General features: G+C 38.0%; 1 protein-coding gene across 1 annotated transcript in view; it reads left to right on the plus strand.

Annotated features, from left to right (window-relative positions):
• Window positions 1-13,067, plus strand: part of LOC131972763 (spondin-1-like) — a 117,858-nt gene extending 104,791 nt beyond the window's left edge. Inside the window, exons 12-16 of the mRNA XM_059334475.1 lie at window positions 2,528-2,698; window positions 4,586-4,753; window positions 5,646-5,804; window positions 8,719-8,991; window positions 9,078-13,067. Coding sequence (XP_059190458.1) covers window positions 2,528-2,698; window positions 4,586-4,753; window positions 5,646-5,804; window positions 8,719-8,991; window positions 9,078-9,241 — 935 coding nt within the window. The 3' untranslated portion in view covers window positions 9,242-13,067. The remainder of the gene's footprint in view (window positions 1-2,527; window positions 2,699-4,585; window positions 4,754-5,645; window positions 5,805-8,718; window positions 8,992-9,077) is intronic.
• Window positions 13,068-14,519: the final 1,452 nt, after the last annotated feature.

Here is a 14,519-nt window from a genome sequence, read left to right on the forward strand (position 1 = left end):
GTGGTGGAAGAAGTATTCAGATCCCTTACTTAAGTAATAGTACTAATACAACTGTGAAAATACTCGGTAACACTTTACAATAACCATCATTTATAAATGGTAAACTGATAGTTTATTAATGTTTAATCATCATTTATAAACCGTATATAGGCCATTTAGAATGGTAAATAGAAAATGTATTAATGTTGAATTATAATTTATAAATGCCAAATAGATGGTATATTCATGTAAGTTGATAGTTTCTTTACCATAAACAAACAATTACATTATATTTCTTAGTTTATTAATAGTTTTGCACTCATTATAACATTTTTAACACCATATTAAGTATGTAAATGATTTCAAAATGATTCTTATACCTTTAAGAAATTGTTTGAAAACATTTAAAGATTAAATATGTATAGAATTTTGTAAATGATTAATTGTTGGTCTATAAACCATCTATAAACATCACTTAGATGGTTATTGTAAAGTGTTACCAAATACTCCACTACAAGTACAAGTATTGCATTCGAAACTTACTGAAGTAAAATTACAGAAGTATCAGCGTCAAAATGTACTTAAAGTATCAAAAGTAAAAGAACTTGTTATGCAGAATAGACCCACTCAGATTGTTTTATATGTTCTAAATATATTATTACTGTAGTTGTATTGATGGTTTTATGTAAGTGTTTTAATTTTGTAAAGACAGGGCTCATTTAATTTACATACTATACCGAGGCTAGTCACTTTAAATTTGTCATCTTTTATGTTAAATCTCGACCTATAAAGTAACTAAAGCTGTCACCTAAATGTAGTGGAGTAAAAAGTAAAATATTTGCTTAAAAATGTAATGGAGTAGAAGTAAAATGTTACATAAAATGGAAATAATAAAGTTAAGTACAAGTACCCCAAAATTAGTACAGTACTTGCGTAAATGGACTTATTGACATAGGAATGTGTTATAGTGTGCAATATGAGGTTGGCCATTGTTTTTTCATCCAATTATAGTTATTGATTGAGATCGCATAGAGGTAGGCTCCATTATCATCAATTCCAATTAAATTATTCATCAAACCACATGGAAGTATATTAAATATCTAAAATTAGCCCTACCTGGACAATAAAATGCTTCTTACATAAATATATTTTTGGTGCAGATACTTTGTACTTTTACTGAAGTAAGTTTTGAATGCAGGACTTTTACTTGAAGTTTAGTCATTTCACAATGTGGTATTAGTACTTTTACTTCAGTAAGGGCTCTGAATACTTTTTCCACCACTGGACTTTTCTTTGCTAGACATTTAGGGAAAACATCATATGTCCAGTACTGTAATCCAGGATGATGCAGCTCACACAAAACACAGCTTCCATCATTCACAATGAATACTTAATACTCCTCATGGTACAACAGTTTGTTTATCAGTCTATGTGACTGGAAATTAAACTAAATTATACATGCTCTTTTAAACATTTTCTGGAGCAAAGAATTCGGGGATACCACTATCTTTTTTCCTTTTCCCTCCACCTTTGACCTCGCTGCTCTCTTTGTTGGACTCCTCTTTGTAATTCTACATTTGTTGGCGAAATGTTTCAGAACATAGTAGTTTGGAGACTATTTTCTTACATCTATTGGGAACACTGGTGCTGTATATGTAGACAGGGTAGAGATCAAGGTATAAAAGTCTTAAAACGTCTAAAATCATATCATTTAAATTTAATTTAAGGCCTTTAAAATGTCAAAAATCCACTTAAAATCTCATAAAAAGTCTTAAATATGATTTTGAAAGTTCTTAAAAATGTTTACTTTTATTCAAAACAAATGCATAAACGTCAGTCTCGCTTTAAATGTTTTGATTTTTGAGGAAACTATAAGATAACTACAAAACAGTTCTAAGTCCTGTGTGCATGCGCGGCGTGTTAAAGGCTAGCATAGCAGCATAGCAAACTTAACGAAAGCCCACAGCAAAGATAAATTACTTGTGTAAGATGGGTAAGTGCAAGTTGAACGATTTGTAGCTCCAGAACGAACAATTTAGTGCAACATATACTTTAAAACTTTGAACATTGGGCATCAAGGCATTGGAATCTCATACAAAAACATAAAGCTGTCCAAAAATGCCAGCAGCAAACGCTTTCAGTGTGGATGTGAAATGGGTCTTAAATTGTAATCATTATGGTCTTTAAAAAGTCTTAAATTTGACTTGTTGAAACCTGCAGAGACCCTGGTAGAGTCCTGGTGTTGTTTTGTTTCATTCAGCTGACACAGAACTTTTTGCAGTTGCAGCCAAAATGATTTAACCAAAACGTGCTTGTTTGTTGTAATAGTCATTGAAGTGAATGGTCAGCTCCAGCAGTGGACCTACTTAAGTGCTGGTTTCAAGCAACAAGGCAACTGCACCTGCAGATTGTGATGCATTTTTAAATCAGCTCAAGTACAGAACATTTTCTAATAATAACCCAGCAAAGAGAAATAAAACACATAAATGTATAAACTGTCAGGATGTTGTTCTTATAGCATCTGTTGCTCCTTTCTCCTGGTGGACAGAGCCGTCAACGTGCATGATGTCTGAGTGGATCAGCTGGTCGGCCTGCAGCGTGTCCTGCGGGATGGGCATGAGGTCCAGAGAGCGATATGTCAAACAGTATCCCGAGGACGGCTCGCTCTGCCAGCTCCAGACGGAGGAGACGGAGAAGTGTGTCGTCAACGATGAATGCTGTGAGTCTTTTTTTAAATGTATTGCTGTGTGAGTTTGTGACTATGTGTTTGATTCTGTCAGGAAATTCAAATTAGCTTATGAAGCAAATCAAGTTTTTTCAAGTTTTCTACTATAATAAATTGTCTTTCATGATGTATCCAAATCAACATACTCTCTAATGAGTTGTGCCTCATATATTATTGTGTTCACATCTACAGGTGTAGTAAGTGAAGTGCAATTCTATGTCTATCTAAATTGCTATTTTATGATATTAATAATAATAATAATAATAATGACTTTATTTATACAGCACCTTTTAAAACCAGCAGCTTACAAAGTACTGCAACAGAGAACAGTAAATTACAAAGAGAATAGGCTAACAGTTAGCTCTGTAGCAGTACAGTGTGTATGTGCTAACAGTTAGCTCTGTAGCAGTACAGTGTGTATGTGCTAACAGTTAGCTCTGTAGCAGTACAGTGTGTATGTGCGAACAGGCTAACAGTTAGCTCTGTAGCAGTACAGTGTGTATGTGCTAACAGGCTAACAGTTAGCTCTGTAGCAGTACAGTGTGTATGTGCTAACAGGCTAACAGTTAGCTCTGTAGCAGTACAGTGTGTATGTGCTAACAGGCTAACAGTTAGCTCTGTAGCAGTACAGTGTGTATGTGCTAACAGGCTAACAGTTAGCTCTGTAGCAGTACAGTGTGTATGTGCTAACAGGCTAACAGTTAGCTCTGTAGCAGTACAGTGTGTATGTGCTAACAGGCTAACAGTTAGCTCTGTAGCAGTACAGTGTGTATGTGCTAACAGGCTAACAGTTAGCCCTGTAGCAGTACAGTGTGTATGTGCTAACAGGCTAACAGTTAGCTCTGTAGCAGTACAGTGTGTATGTGCTAACAGGCTAACAGTTAGCTCTGTAGCAGTACAGTGTGTATGTGCTAACAGGCTAACAGTTAGCTCTACAGCAGTACAGTGTGTATGTGCTGCTGCTGCAGGAGGTGTTAGCTTAGCGATCTCTGTTTGTTTACAACAAGCACCAGACACTCTGTGCACAGTTAGTGATGCCGGTTAATTCGTGATCACAATGTTTATGATCTGCGGAGATGCTGTGCACAATGAGCCATGCTGTTTGTTTATGATCAGCGGCAGACGGCGGCCACAGTTGCGTCTCCCATGTTTATTCTGTTGCATATGTCATCACGGATCAAGGTGGATCATACGTCACCTCCGGAGTCTCATAAATCCCTTTGGGGCTTTTTTTAGTAATGGAGACACGCTGAGTGAGCGGACATTTGAGAGGGCGTGGCCTGAGACGTTCCCAGCGGCCACTCTTCCCCATAAAGGAAACACGGCTAATGATGCCATAAGGCACCATTAAAAGACAGAGCAGGAACCATTACAAGACATTCTCAGAAGGTAGAAGGTAGAAGGAGTAAAAAAGTAAAAAAGAAGTGAAGAAGTAAAAAGGAGTGCTATAATAGAAAGCATTACATAAAGGCAAAAAGTGGGTTTTATGAAGGGATATAAAAGAAGTTACTGACTCTGCATGCCTTATCTCCTCGGGCAGCTCGTTCCAAAGTCGCGCCACCCGATGATCTCAGGATGCAGTCGGCTCATATGGAGTTAATAATTCTGTTAAATAGCTAGGAGCCAGACCTAAAATAGCTTTGCAAGTGATCAGTAAAATCTTAAAATCAATCCTATAACGAACAGGGAGCCAGTGAAAAGAAGCGAAAATTGGGGTGATGTGATGTCGTCTGTTAAATCCGGTAAGAAGTAGGTCTCCTTAGGAGCTTTTGTTTTGAAAGCCATAGAGACAGAGCGATGCGCATCATACTCCGAAAAACCACACCTCCCAGAGGGGAAAACAGTCAGCGCCATAGTATTGAGAATTTTTTTTCTCCACAGCACCCAGCAGCTGTGTGGTGACCGAGTGGACCGAGTGGGACCCCTGCAGCGTCACCTGTGGGTTGGGCATGAGAAGACGTGAGCGCATGGTGAAGATGCCTCCGATAGACGGATCAATGTGTAAGACCGAGGTGGCCGAGGTGGAGAAATGCATGATGCCAGAATGCCGTAAGTAATATGTCTTTTCTATATGTATCTCTTTCTTACATGGGCATTTGTAAGTGGGCCTGGGCGATTAAATGATTGCAATAGATTTCAGGTTGATTACGGTGATTAGCTTTTTCTTTTCCTGCTCAGTTAGTAAGTTCCCGGAGAAGTAAACAGAAAGACCGAACGTGGAGCAAAAGACAGAGCTGAGGGCAGCAGAATAGATGTCAGCCATGACAATAAACCAGGGAGCAGGTGAATGTTGGGAAAGAACAAAGAAAATTACAATCTATCCACCGCTTTATTAAGAGAAAACTACTATTCACAGCACGGCAATTCACACACAGGTATGGTGCATTCACTAGCGTCGGAAAGCTATGGTGCGTTCAAGAGCGTGGGACTTACTGAGAAACGAGTTATTACTGAACGGAACTTAGTTCAAAAAATAAGTTAACAAAACATTAACAGCGTGGGCTTTCTAACAACAACAAATCTCACAATTTGTTTGTTTTTGGTCTTGCATACCTGCAGAAACACTCAGAACTGTAAAGTTGTTCACTGTGTTATTTTATATTTTACTACATTTGTTGTACTGTTGAGTAAAAATTGTTTTAATTAATTAATTTAATCAAATTAAATTAACTAAGTTAATCTTGATGAATTTGATTTGTTATTTACTTTGTATGTTAATAAAATATTGAACTATTCTCTAGTTTCTTTAGTTTTCAGTACAGATGCTTTAAAACTGGCCGTTTGGGATATTAATGAGACCCGACAATATGAAAAAATATATTGCAATCATTTTTTTTGCCATATCGCCCAGCCCTATTTGTAAGTTTACTCTCAAGTTCAATTCATTTCACTGTAATGATGATATGTGTGTTTTTAAACGTGTGCTGGTGCGTGTCGGCAGATACCATCCCCTGCATGATGTCGCCCTGGTCTGACTGGAGCGAGTGCAGTGTGACGTGTGGGCGGGGCTTACGAACACGCCAGAGGATGCTGAAGTCTGACCCCGCCGGGTGCACCGAGGAGCTGGAACAGACTGAGAAGTGCATGCTGCCCGAGTGCCGTAAGTACCTGAACAACAACACAGACAGGAAACTCTGAACAACTGTACTTACAGTGATAGAAAAGGCATGTCTAGTGCATTCACCTTAGTTTGGAATCTGATGGTTACAACCCGTCCACTCATCTGACAGCTTGTATACTGCCCTGACACTTGCTCGTTTCCTCAGATATAGATTTTGCTTTTGACAGAGTTTGCAAGGTTTAGTTTCCTCCTCTGAGAGGTTATGTTTTTCGGTGTTTGTTTGTCTGTCTACCAGCAGGATTACGGAAAAACTGAAAGTCTAATTTTTATAAATTTCAGTGAAAAGGTGCAGCACGGGCTATGGAAGAAACCATTTTATTTTGGAGCTCATCCGAATAATTGGACGGATACACAGATTAATTTAGACTTTCGTTAACATTGAGACATTTGTGCTACATACATGTCGTGACGGAATAAACTAAAAAAACTATTTTCCTGATCATATTCGATGGCTCTCATGATTTGTTTCCTTGGCTATTGTTGTCACACAAATACTGACAGCAGCTATCAAGCTATCAGCGGTGTGTTGTACTATTTAGCAATGAAAGGCCTGGAGTTCAGCTCCAAAACATGTTGATTCAGTATGTCAAAGTCAGTTTAAAGAAATATTGCCAGCTGATCTAATTATGTTGTGCGGGAAGAAAAACATACCAAACATTGGCAGGATTAATACATAATAGAAATTAGGCATCATTTGCTTCAGTTGAGGTCTCTAGGAGTGCCATTCTAGGTCCATATGTTTCATATGTATTTTTTTTTTTTTTGCGATTGTTAATTTTATGGTCCCATTTTACATTTATTGCCTGTTTTATTTGTCTGCAGCTCTGTTGTAGTTTTTTTTCCTCCTTACTTTCCATTCATAGTAGAAAAGTAATGCTGCCTTAATCTCTTTGTGTCATAATTGTTGAGGATGCCACTTGTCAACAAATTTCTATGAGCATTTTGAAGATTTGCATGAAAAAAACACACACTCTAACATTCAATATATCTTTCAAAAATGTTTATAAGTTATTATAAGTTATTTCACTTGCCTGAGGTGTTTTTTGTCTTTTTCGAAAAATATTTAATGCGCTTAATGAGATGGAAATGATTTTTCTGTTTTTCTGACGTAGTGAACATTTAACTCACATGACTGATCAGCTGTTTCTGCTCTGACATGAGAGAACAATTATAAGTTGCCCAACTAAATCTAATTCCTGAAGACATATTTCTTCTAGTGGGTGGCCAAAGTTGTCTGATTTGTCTGGCATCTTTTCTTTTTCTTTTTTTTTTGCTTCTCTCTTGCGCAATCTCTTCTTCTTCTACTGCTTACTGACAGTTTAGCAGATTACAGCAATACATTACACTGACATCTAGGGATGGGTACCGAATTCGGTACTTTTATAGGTACCGACCAAATTCCGTCGGTACTACCGAGTACCGATTCAAGTAAAATCAAACGGTACCATGTTTCGGTACCTTAACGGCGTTACCTTTAAACTGATCATTGATTTCAACCTGTTTTCATTCGACGTCTTTGATTAACAAGCGTGCTGACGATCGCGCTATTTTTTTATTTACCTCCTCGTCTGGTCCTGTCTGCTCACCGCGGCCACTAGCTGCTGCCCTCTTCCGCTACGACGTCATCATAACAAATCACACTTTTTTTTTTTTTTTTTCTCCTCCGTGCACTTGCCACCTGAGAGCTCCTCTGCATCCTTTGATAACACTGCAACCTTCATGTTACAAAATGCACGTTCACTCAACAATAAAGCACTGCTCATCCTGGATTTTATATTGTTTTGATATATTTTTTAAAGTTTATATTTTCAAAAGCAAAAGTACCGAAAATTGGTACCGTTGAGTACCGATACCGATTCCCAGGTACCGGGTATCGGTACCGTATCAGTTCAAATGTGAACGGTACCCATCCCTACTGACATCTGCTGACAAAAGTACATTTATGCAGCTTTGTTTATTTGCTCTAAACCAGTTGATGGAAAGGTCTGTAATTTGCATTTTCTTTAATGCGACATTTTAAAAATGTTTTTTCGATTCGACTTTACATAAACTTTATTGGAAATGACAATGGGCATAACCTGCCGCAGTTCCAGGTTTAAAGCATGGCATAATAATAAAATATAGGCGTAAAAATGTCAGGCTCTTGCCCTGACCAAGACCAAAAAGTAGATCATACTATTCCAGTTCTGAGGTCCTTACACTGGCTTCCTATCTATCAAAGAATTGATTTCAAAATATTATTGTTGGTCTACAAAGCACTGAATGGTTTAGGGCCGAAATACATTTTTGATCTTCTGCTTAGCTCCGAACCATCCAGAACTCTCAGATAATCAGGGACAGGTCTGCTCCGTGTTCAGAGTCAGAACTAAACATGGAGAGGCAGCGTTCAGTTTTTATGCTCCACATTTCTGGAACAAACTCCAAGAAAACTGCAGGTCTGCTGCAACTCTCAGCTCTTTCAAATCAAGACTGGAGACTTTTCTGTTTGCCACTAACTTTACTGCACTGTAACTTCTATTCCTTTGATATTTGATATTTAAAAAATATATTTTATCAGCTCGCTTTCAATTTTAAAATTCCGTATTTGAATATACTTTTATATTTTTTTCCCTAAATATTTTATCTGCTCGTTTTCAGTCTTAGATTTTTATATTTGAATGTAATTTCATATATGTCTCTTTTAAATGCTTTCAATGTTTTGTGTAAAGCACTTTGAATGGCCTTGTTGTTGAAAGGTGCTATATCAATGAACTTGCCTTGTCTTGCCCTGCACAAAAAAGATTAATTTAGTAATGTTGCGTGAGTGAGCAAAATGTGCACCCAGACTGGTAAATGTGACTTTATCAATCATTGTCACATTTAATGATCTGCCTCCATCTGTTTTCCCCTCCAGCTGTGGACTGCATGGTCTCTGAGTGGTCCGAGTGGTCCGAGTGCAACAAGTCCTGCGGTAAAGGACACACCATCCGGACCCGTATGATCAAACTGGAGCCGCAGTTCGGGGGCAGCGCTTGTCCCGAGACCATCCAGAGGAAGAAGTGCAAGATCAGGAAGTGCCGGACGAAAACGAAGGAGGAGAGGGGAGGTGGAGGTGGAGGTGGGGGAGGGGGAAAGAGAAGGAGACGGGGTAAACAGGGAAGAGATGCAGCAGTCGAGGAGCAGCCGGGTTAGTGGGGAGAATCTGCTCTGCTCTAATCACCCTGAAAGCTGCTACATGAGGACTGAGATGCTACTGTTTGTCTGTTCCAACAGGTTGCAGGATGCAGCCGTGGACCAGCTGGACGGACTGTACCAAGCCATGCGGAGGGGGGATCCAGGAACGTTTCATGTCGGTGAAGAAAAGAGCTAAAGGCGCTCAGATGGGCAGCTGTAAGGACCGCAAGGAGATCCGTGCCTGTAACGTTCATCCCTGCTAGGGGGCGCTGAGAAGCTACAGAGGAGCGCCAGGTTCAATACATGAGTTGTGAAAATATGGGTTTATTTGACGAAGATGATGACGGAAAGTTTTTGTGTACAGGGAGGTGAGTGAGGGTGGCATGATGGGCTAGTTTGACACTTTGGAAACAGGATGTGGAGGGGAAGTGAGGACAAAGGAGAAGATGATAATGTGCTGTTTAGTCAAGCCATTGTAGGCATTTAGGGCTGACATTTACTTTAGAAATCAATTGAAGTATTAGAGAGTAATGTCTGTGTCCTGCAAAAGAAAAAGAAAGAAAGTAGCTTTGCCATTGATACCCCTTTTCTTTCTCTATCTAGGGTATGAATTAGGATTGGCCTTAAGATTCTTGAATTTAATTCTTTCCAATATCTGCTCCAATTTTCTTTTTGAAAAAATGGAAACCCAGGATTTCTGCGTCTGCTCTGTACTCTACGGTCATGGAAGATTATTAGTCCGCTGTTTTCTTCTATTTCTTGTTTCCTGATGGTAACAACAACAATAGCTCATAAGAGTTTAATATTAGAGCTGATATCTAGCCATTTTCCATGGTTTTCTTGATAATGATTCTGGTTATTACAAAGAGAACCATTGAAAATGTCTAGATACCAGCTCTTAAATTAAACTCTTATGAGCTATTTTTGTTGTTATCATGATATTTGTCCAAACAAATGTACCTTTAGTTGTACCAGGCATTAGAATGAACAAGAAAATGAAGAAAACTGACACATATTACTGATAATTATAATATATATATTACCACACATTACTGATAATACCATCCTAGTGTGGTAGGTGTACGACTCTTTAACTGATTAGCTGTGTAGGATGGAGGCTCCCAGATGTGAACTGGTGTGTTTACACTGATATAAACCGCCCTGTGGTGGGTGATTTACCATATACCCAGCTAACATAGCAGTATGAGCATCTTGTAGAGCTGGACTGCGGGTACTTATTTGGCATTTATGGCGCACAAGAGACTTTTGTTCCCTGACTCACACAGAACATAAGCACGCCCATAGAACAGCTGCAAGCTCGGGGAGAAGCACTTTCTCAAGGACAAAAATAGAGAACAAAAGTTGCTTCCCTTGTTGACATAACCCCCAGGAGCTACATTTGAGTTTCAGGATTCAGAAGCTTTATTAATACACATAAGGTCTGTAGTGGAGTAGAAATAGTGACAAGTTACTACTATTAGTGCCAACAGTAACAAGCAGCATAATGCATCACTAATACATTTCAGAAATATTATTACAGTAACAACCCAAAAAAGCTACTTGTTCCAACCTTGCATTTGTTGTCAATGTTTTTTCCACTGTGACGAATAAGACCTCTGACCTCCTGAAACACCAGAAGGTTTGTTACACAGAACCATCTGAGAAGCCATCAGACGCTGGGAGGTGATTGGATGAACCATCTGTTAATTACCGCTTTGAATATCACCTGTTGTCATGACGAGTCGTCACACACCTGAACCACACCTGGAGCTGCCAGCAGCTCCTCACAGCGTTCTGATCGGGCGACAACTGGCTTCCAGACACAAACACTTTACTTAAAGTCTGAGCAAGATACATTTTCTATCTTGTGATCCCACGATTCTCGCATCATTATTTTGCAAGCTGCAGTGCAAGGTAAACAGAAGACCTCAAGCTTTCATAGATTCACAGGCTGCAGAAAAAAATGATTAGTTTTAAACCTTGGCTGTGCTTATCCTGAATTTTGAGGAGAAATTACGCAATCACTACTCTTATGAAACTAAAATAAAGTTAAATTACTTTTGAGAAAAATATCAGAAAATTGAAACACTCAAATAAAGCACCCACAATAAAAACACTAGAGGTGTGAATCCCCACGATACGATTTTATCCTGATACTTGAGTCACTATACCATATTATTGAGATTTATCAGCATTTTGTGATATGATGAGTATTGCGATACAATATATTGCGGTTTTGTGTCCACAAAATTAAATTCAGTCAAGAGAAAATTAAGAGAAAAGTCTCAGTTCTGAATTGGGAGGCAGCCATGTATAGGTGCATCTCAATAAATTAGAATATCATGGAAAAATCCATTTCCAGGTCAAGTAGCCAAGTCAAATATAGAGTGCATATAGATGGACATACTTTTCAAAGGGCCAACATTTCCTTATTAAACATCCTTTTTAAAATTGGTCTTTTGTAATATTCAAATTTTCAATTTTAGGTCTTAATTTATTTAATTTCTTCTAATTATAATGATTATGGCTTACATTTAAGGAAGACATGAAATGTTTCATTCTGTGTGCAGTGGATATATATATATATAATGTGTTATTCCACTTTTTGAATGGAATTACTGACATAAATAAACTCACATGACCACTTTGGAAAATCACCATGAAACATTAAAAAAATACCATTTGCAGCGTTATTTCAACAAATTCCCGTCATGATATCCTGATACATCCCGCTATGAATAACTTTGATGCGGCTGTTTAGTGTCGCGACAGAGTCAAATACGAGTTCCAGTCAACTTGACGACAGATATCCTGACAGACATGGTGCCTTTAGATTCCTTAGATCTAGTTTCATATGATACCAGTATCATACCAGTAGTATATTCCTAAGTAGTATATTCCTAAAAGTGAGACCATTGAAGCCTCCGGAAAAAAACAAAAACAAAAAATACTGATGCTAATTATCGATACTTATTATCAATACTAATTGATATAATATCACCACGCAAAATATCGGGATACTATGCTGTATGGATTTTTTTCCCTCACCTCTAAAAACACCGACCAAGATGACACTTCACAGCCGGTTTCTCCCTCCACAGATAAAAATAAATAAAAAATTGTTACTTCTAAGTTGAGTTTTTGGTCTATTACCTCATTAACTATGACATTACAGAATATTTTATTGGAAATCCATGGAAGTAATTCTTTTAAACCATGGAGTAACTTTCAACTGTCGACAACTGAGAAAACGTGTAAACAAGATGTTGGATTACTTTTTTCTTTCTTTCTTTTTTGCAAGACATAGATACTGATACAGGAAGTCTCTAAAAACGTATGGATGTACTGTATATCCACTATCTAACCAACACTTATAAATGACACTACTATGTAAGTACTAAAAACCACTTTCCCTAATACACAGATATGTTGAAATGGAGATGTTTTATACTGTTTAAATTAGTCTTTATATACTGTACTGCTGTTTATCTGTTGTTTCAGCTGATGTAGCATTAAACCTGCGATAGCTCACACTCTGTCAGAAAAGCTTAATTTAGCATGTGCATAGATAATTATGATTGGTTGGACATTATGCTTTCTCTGCCGTAGACGTTGTCTTAAATCGGATAGCTAAATGACTGTATCTGCCTTTGTTGGTTCCTGGAAACACTGATTGGACGGAGACGAGTCTCACACACATGCTGTGCTGCACTGGTGCAGAGTGGTTGTATGGAAACATTGCAGACGTCCCGACGATACGAAACCTGTAGGACAGCTCAACATGCAGGAAACTGTTACTGGGGCCTTGGTTACAACACACTTTATTTTCATAGATTGTGTTTATTGCGCTTTTCATTGTGTTGCCATGATGAGAGTGATCTGTAAAATCTTTTTTTATTATTACTTAGCAGAAGTTTTTTTTTTCTGTTTTAATAAGAATGTCACCACCAAAGTTTTATTTTCTGTAGATGTTTCCTTGACTTTGTTGCCTTCTCTTTTCAGGCCTCTTCCTTTATTTCTTTGCCTCTGTATCACGTGACTATTTTCTAAGAAACCACCTTTACAATAAAAATGTAAATGTGAAAATTATGACGTCATTTGACTGTTTTTGTTCAGCCCTATTGTTCTGTTTGAGCCCCCTCTATACTTAAGATTGGTTTATCATCTTCAAACGTTAGGACTTTTTTATCAAATTTGCCTATAAAGTGATTTTTATGTTTCAGAAAATGGAGACACTGGGATATGTTAGGTGTTAAGGTTGGATTAAAAGAAAATATTCTAAAAAGAAGGGAAAATGTGTTGTTTTGCAGTTATTAATTTAATCATTTTACACATACAGCATTGGGGTCTGTGGCACTAAAAACAAGAGGAAGTAAAGCCACAGAACACAGTGTCTAAGGGATAATAAAATGATTCAAATGCAGATTATTGTCTAGCACACCTGTTCAGTGGCATTTTGTTATTCATTTTTGTTTTGAAAAAAAAGTGTGATTGCATGGTTATTTCAGCCTGAAGCTCCAACAGCTTTCTCAGGTTGTGTAATGTACTTACAGTATCAGTCCACCAGATGGAGATAGAAGAATGTAACATTGTGGTCAGGATGATACTGGGAGCCACACTGAAAAGTCCAAATAAACAAACTCCAACATTGTGTCTTTGTACAATAATCAAGATGATCATTTCCATAATTTTTTTTCCTTTTTTTGTTTTTCTCTCTGACGCATTGTTTTTTCAGCTCCGTTTAATTGAACTTTTTGTCCACCAGTTAAGGAAGGATAAAACTGCAATACAAGATAATTGTTAATCCATTATGACATATATGATCATATATCAATTTGCACTTGCAAGTGACATAATTTTTTTTGCCAAAATCAGAAGAGCAGAGGCTGAAATAGCCTGAGTTTCATGCCCAAGTATAGACTTAAGCCCCAAAACACTGGATCCTACATGTCCCATAGTGCAACTGGACTCACACTGCACAAAGTGTCTGTAAGTGACTAATACCATTAAAGTTTCAAATCAAGAGGCAAAAAGTTTAGCAGGGATGGAAGTAAAGTATTACATTTACTGTTGTTACTGTAAAACTTTTTGTGCACATCAAGTCCTAATAAACAGAAGAAAGAAGCTGCAGCAGTGTCAGTGGCCACAGGAGGGCAGAGCTCCAACAAGGTGACACTGACGGGCGTTCTCAATGTGTCCATTCACCTGTCCAGTGTCCGGAGGTGGGAGAAGTAGGACAGCGGTCGCACCTGGCAACTGCATGCTGTAATTAAGTTGTATGAAATACCTACCAGTAGTGTAGTGCAGGAGTTCTCAACCTTTTTGAGTCGCGACCCCCAATTTAACATGCATGTTGTCCGCGACCCCCGCTGAATAGAACCTCAGACGCACAGTTCAGATCAGACAAACTCAGTTGATACAACGAATTTTGGACAAATAATGAAGCAGACAACAACTAAAACATCTCTCTGTCTGTGCATTTATATATTTTTTACATTTTATTGTTCCTTTTAATCTTAAAGTCCTTTGCTATCAGTCTAA

The sequence above is a fragment of the Centropristis striata genome, chromosome 6 (assembly GCF_030273125.1).
Source record: "Centropristis striata isolate RG_2023a ecotype Rhode Island chromosome 6, C.striata_1.0, whole genome shotgun sequence".
Classification (NCBI taxonomy): Eukaryota; Metazoa; Chordata; class Actinopteri; order Perciformes; family Serranidae; genus Centropristis; species Centropristis striata.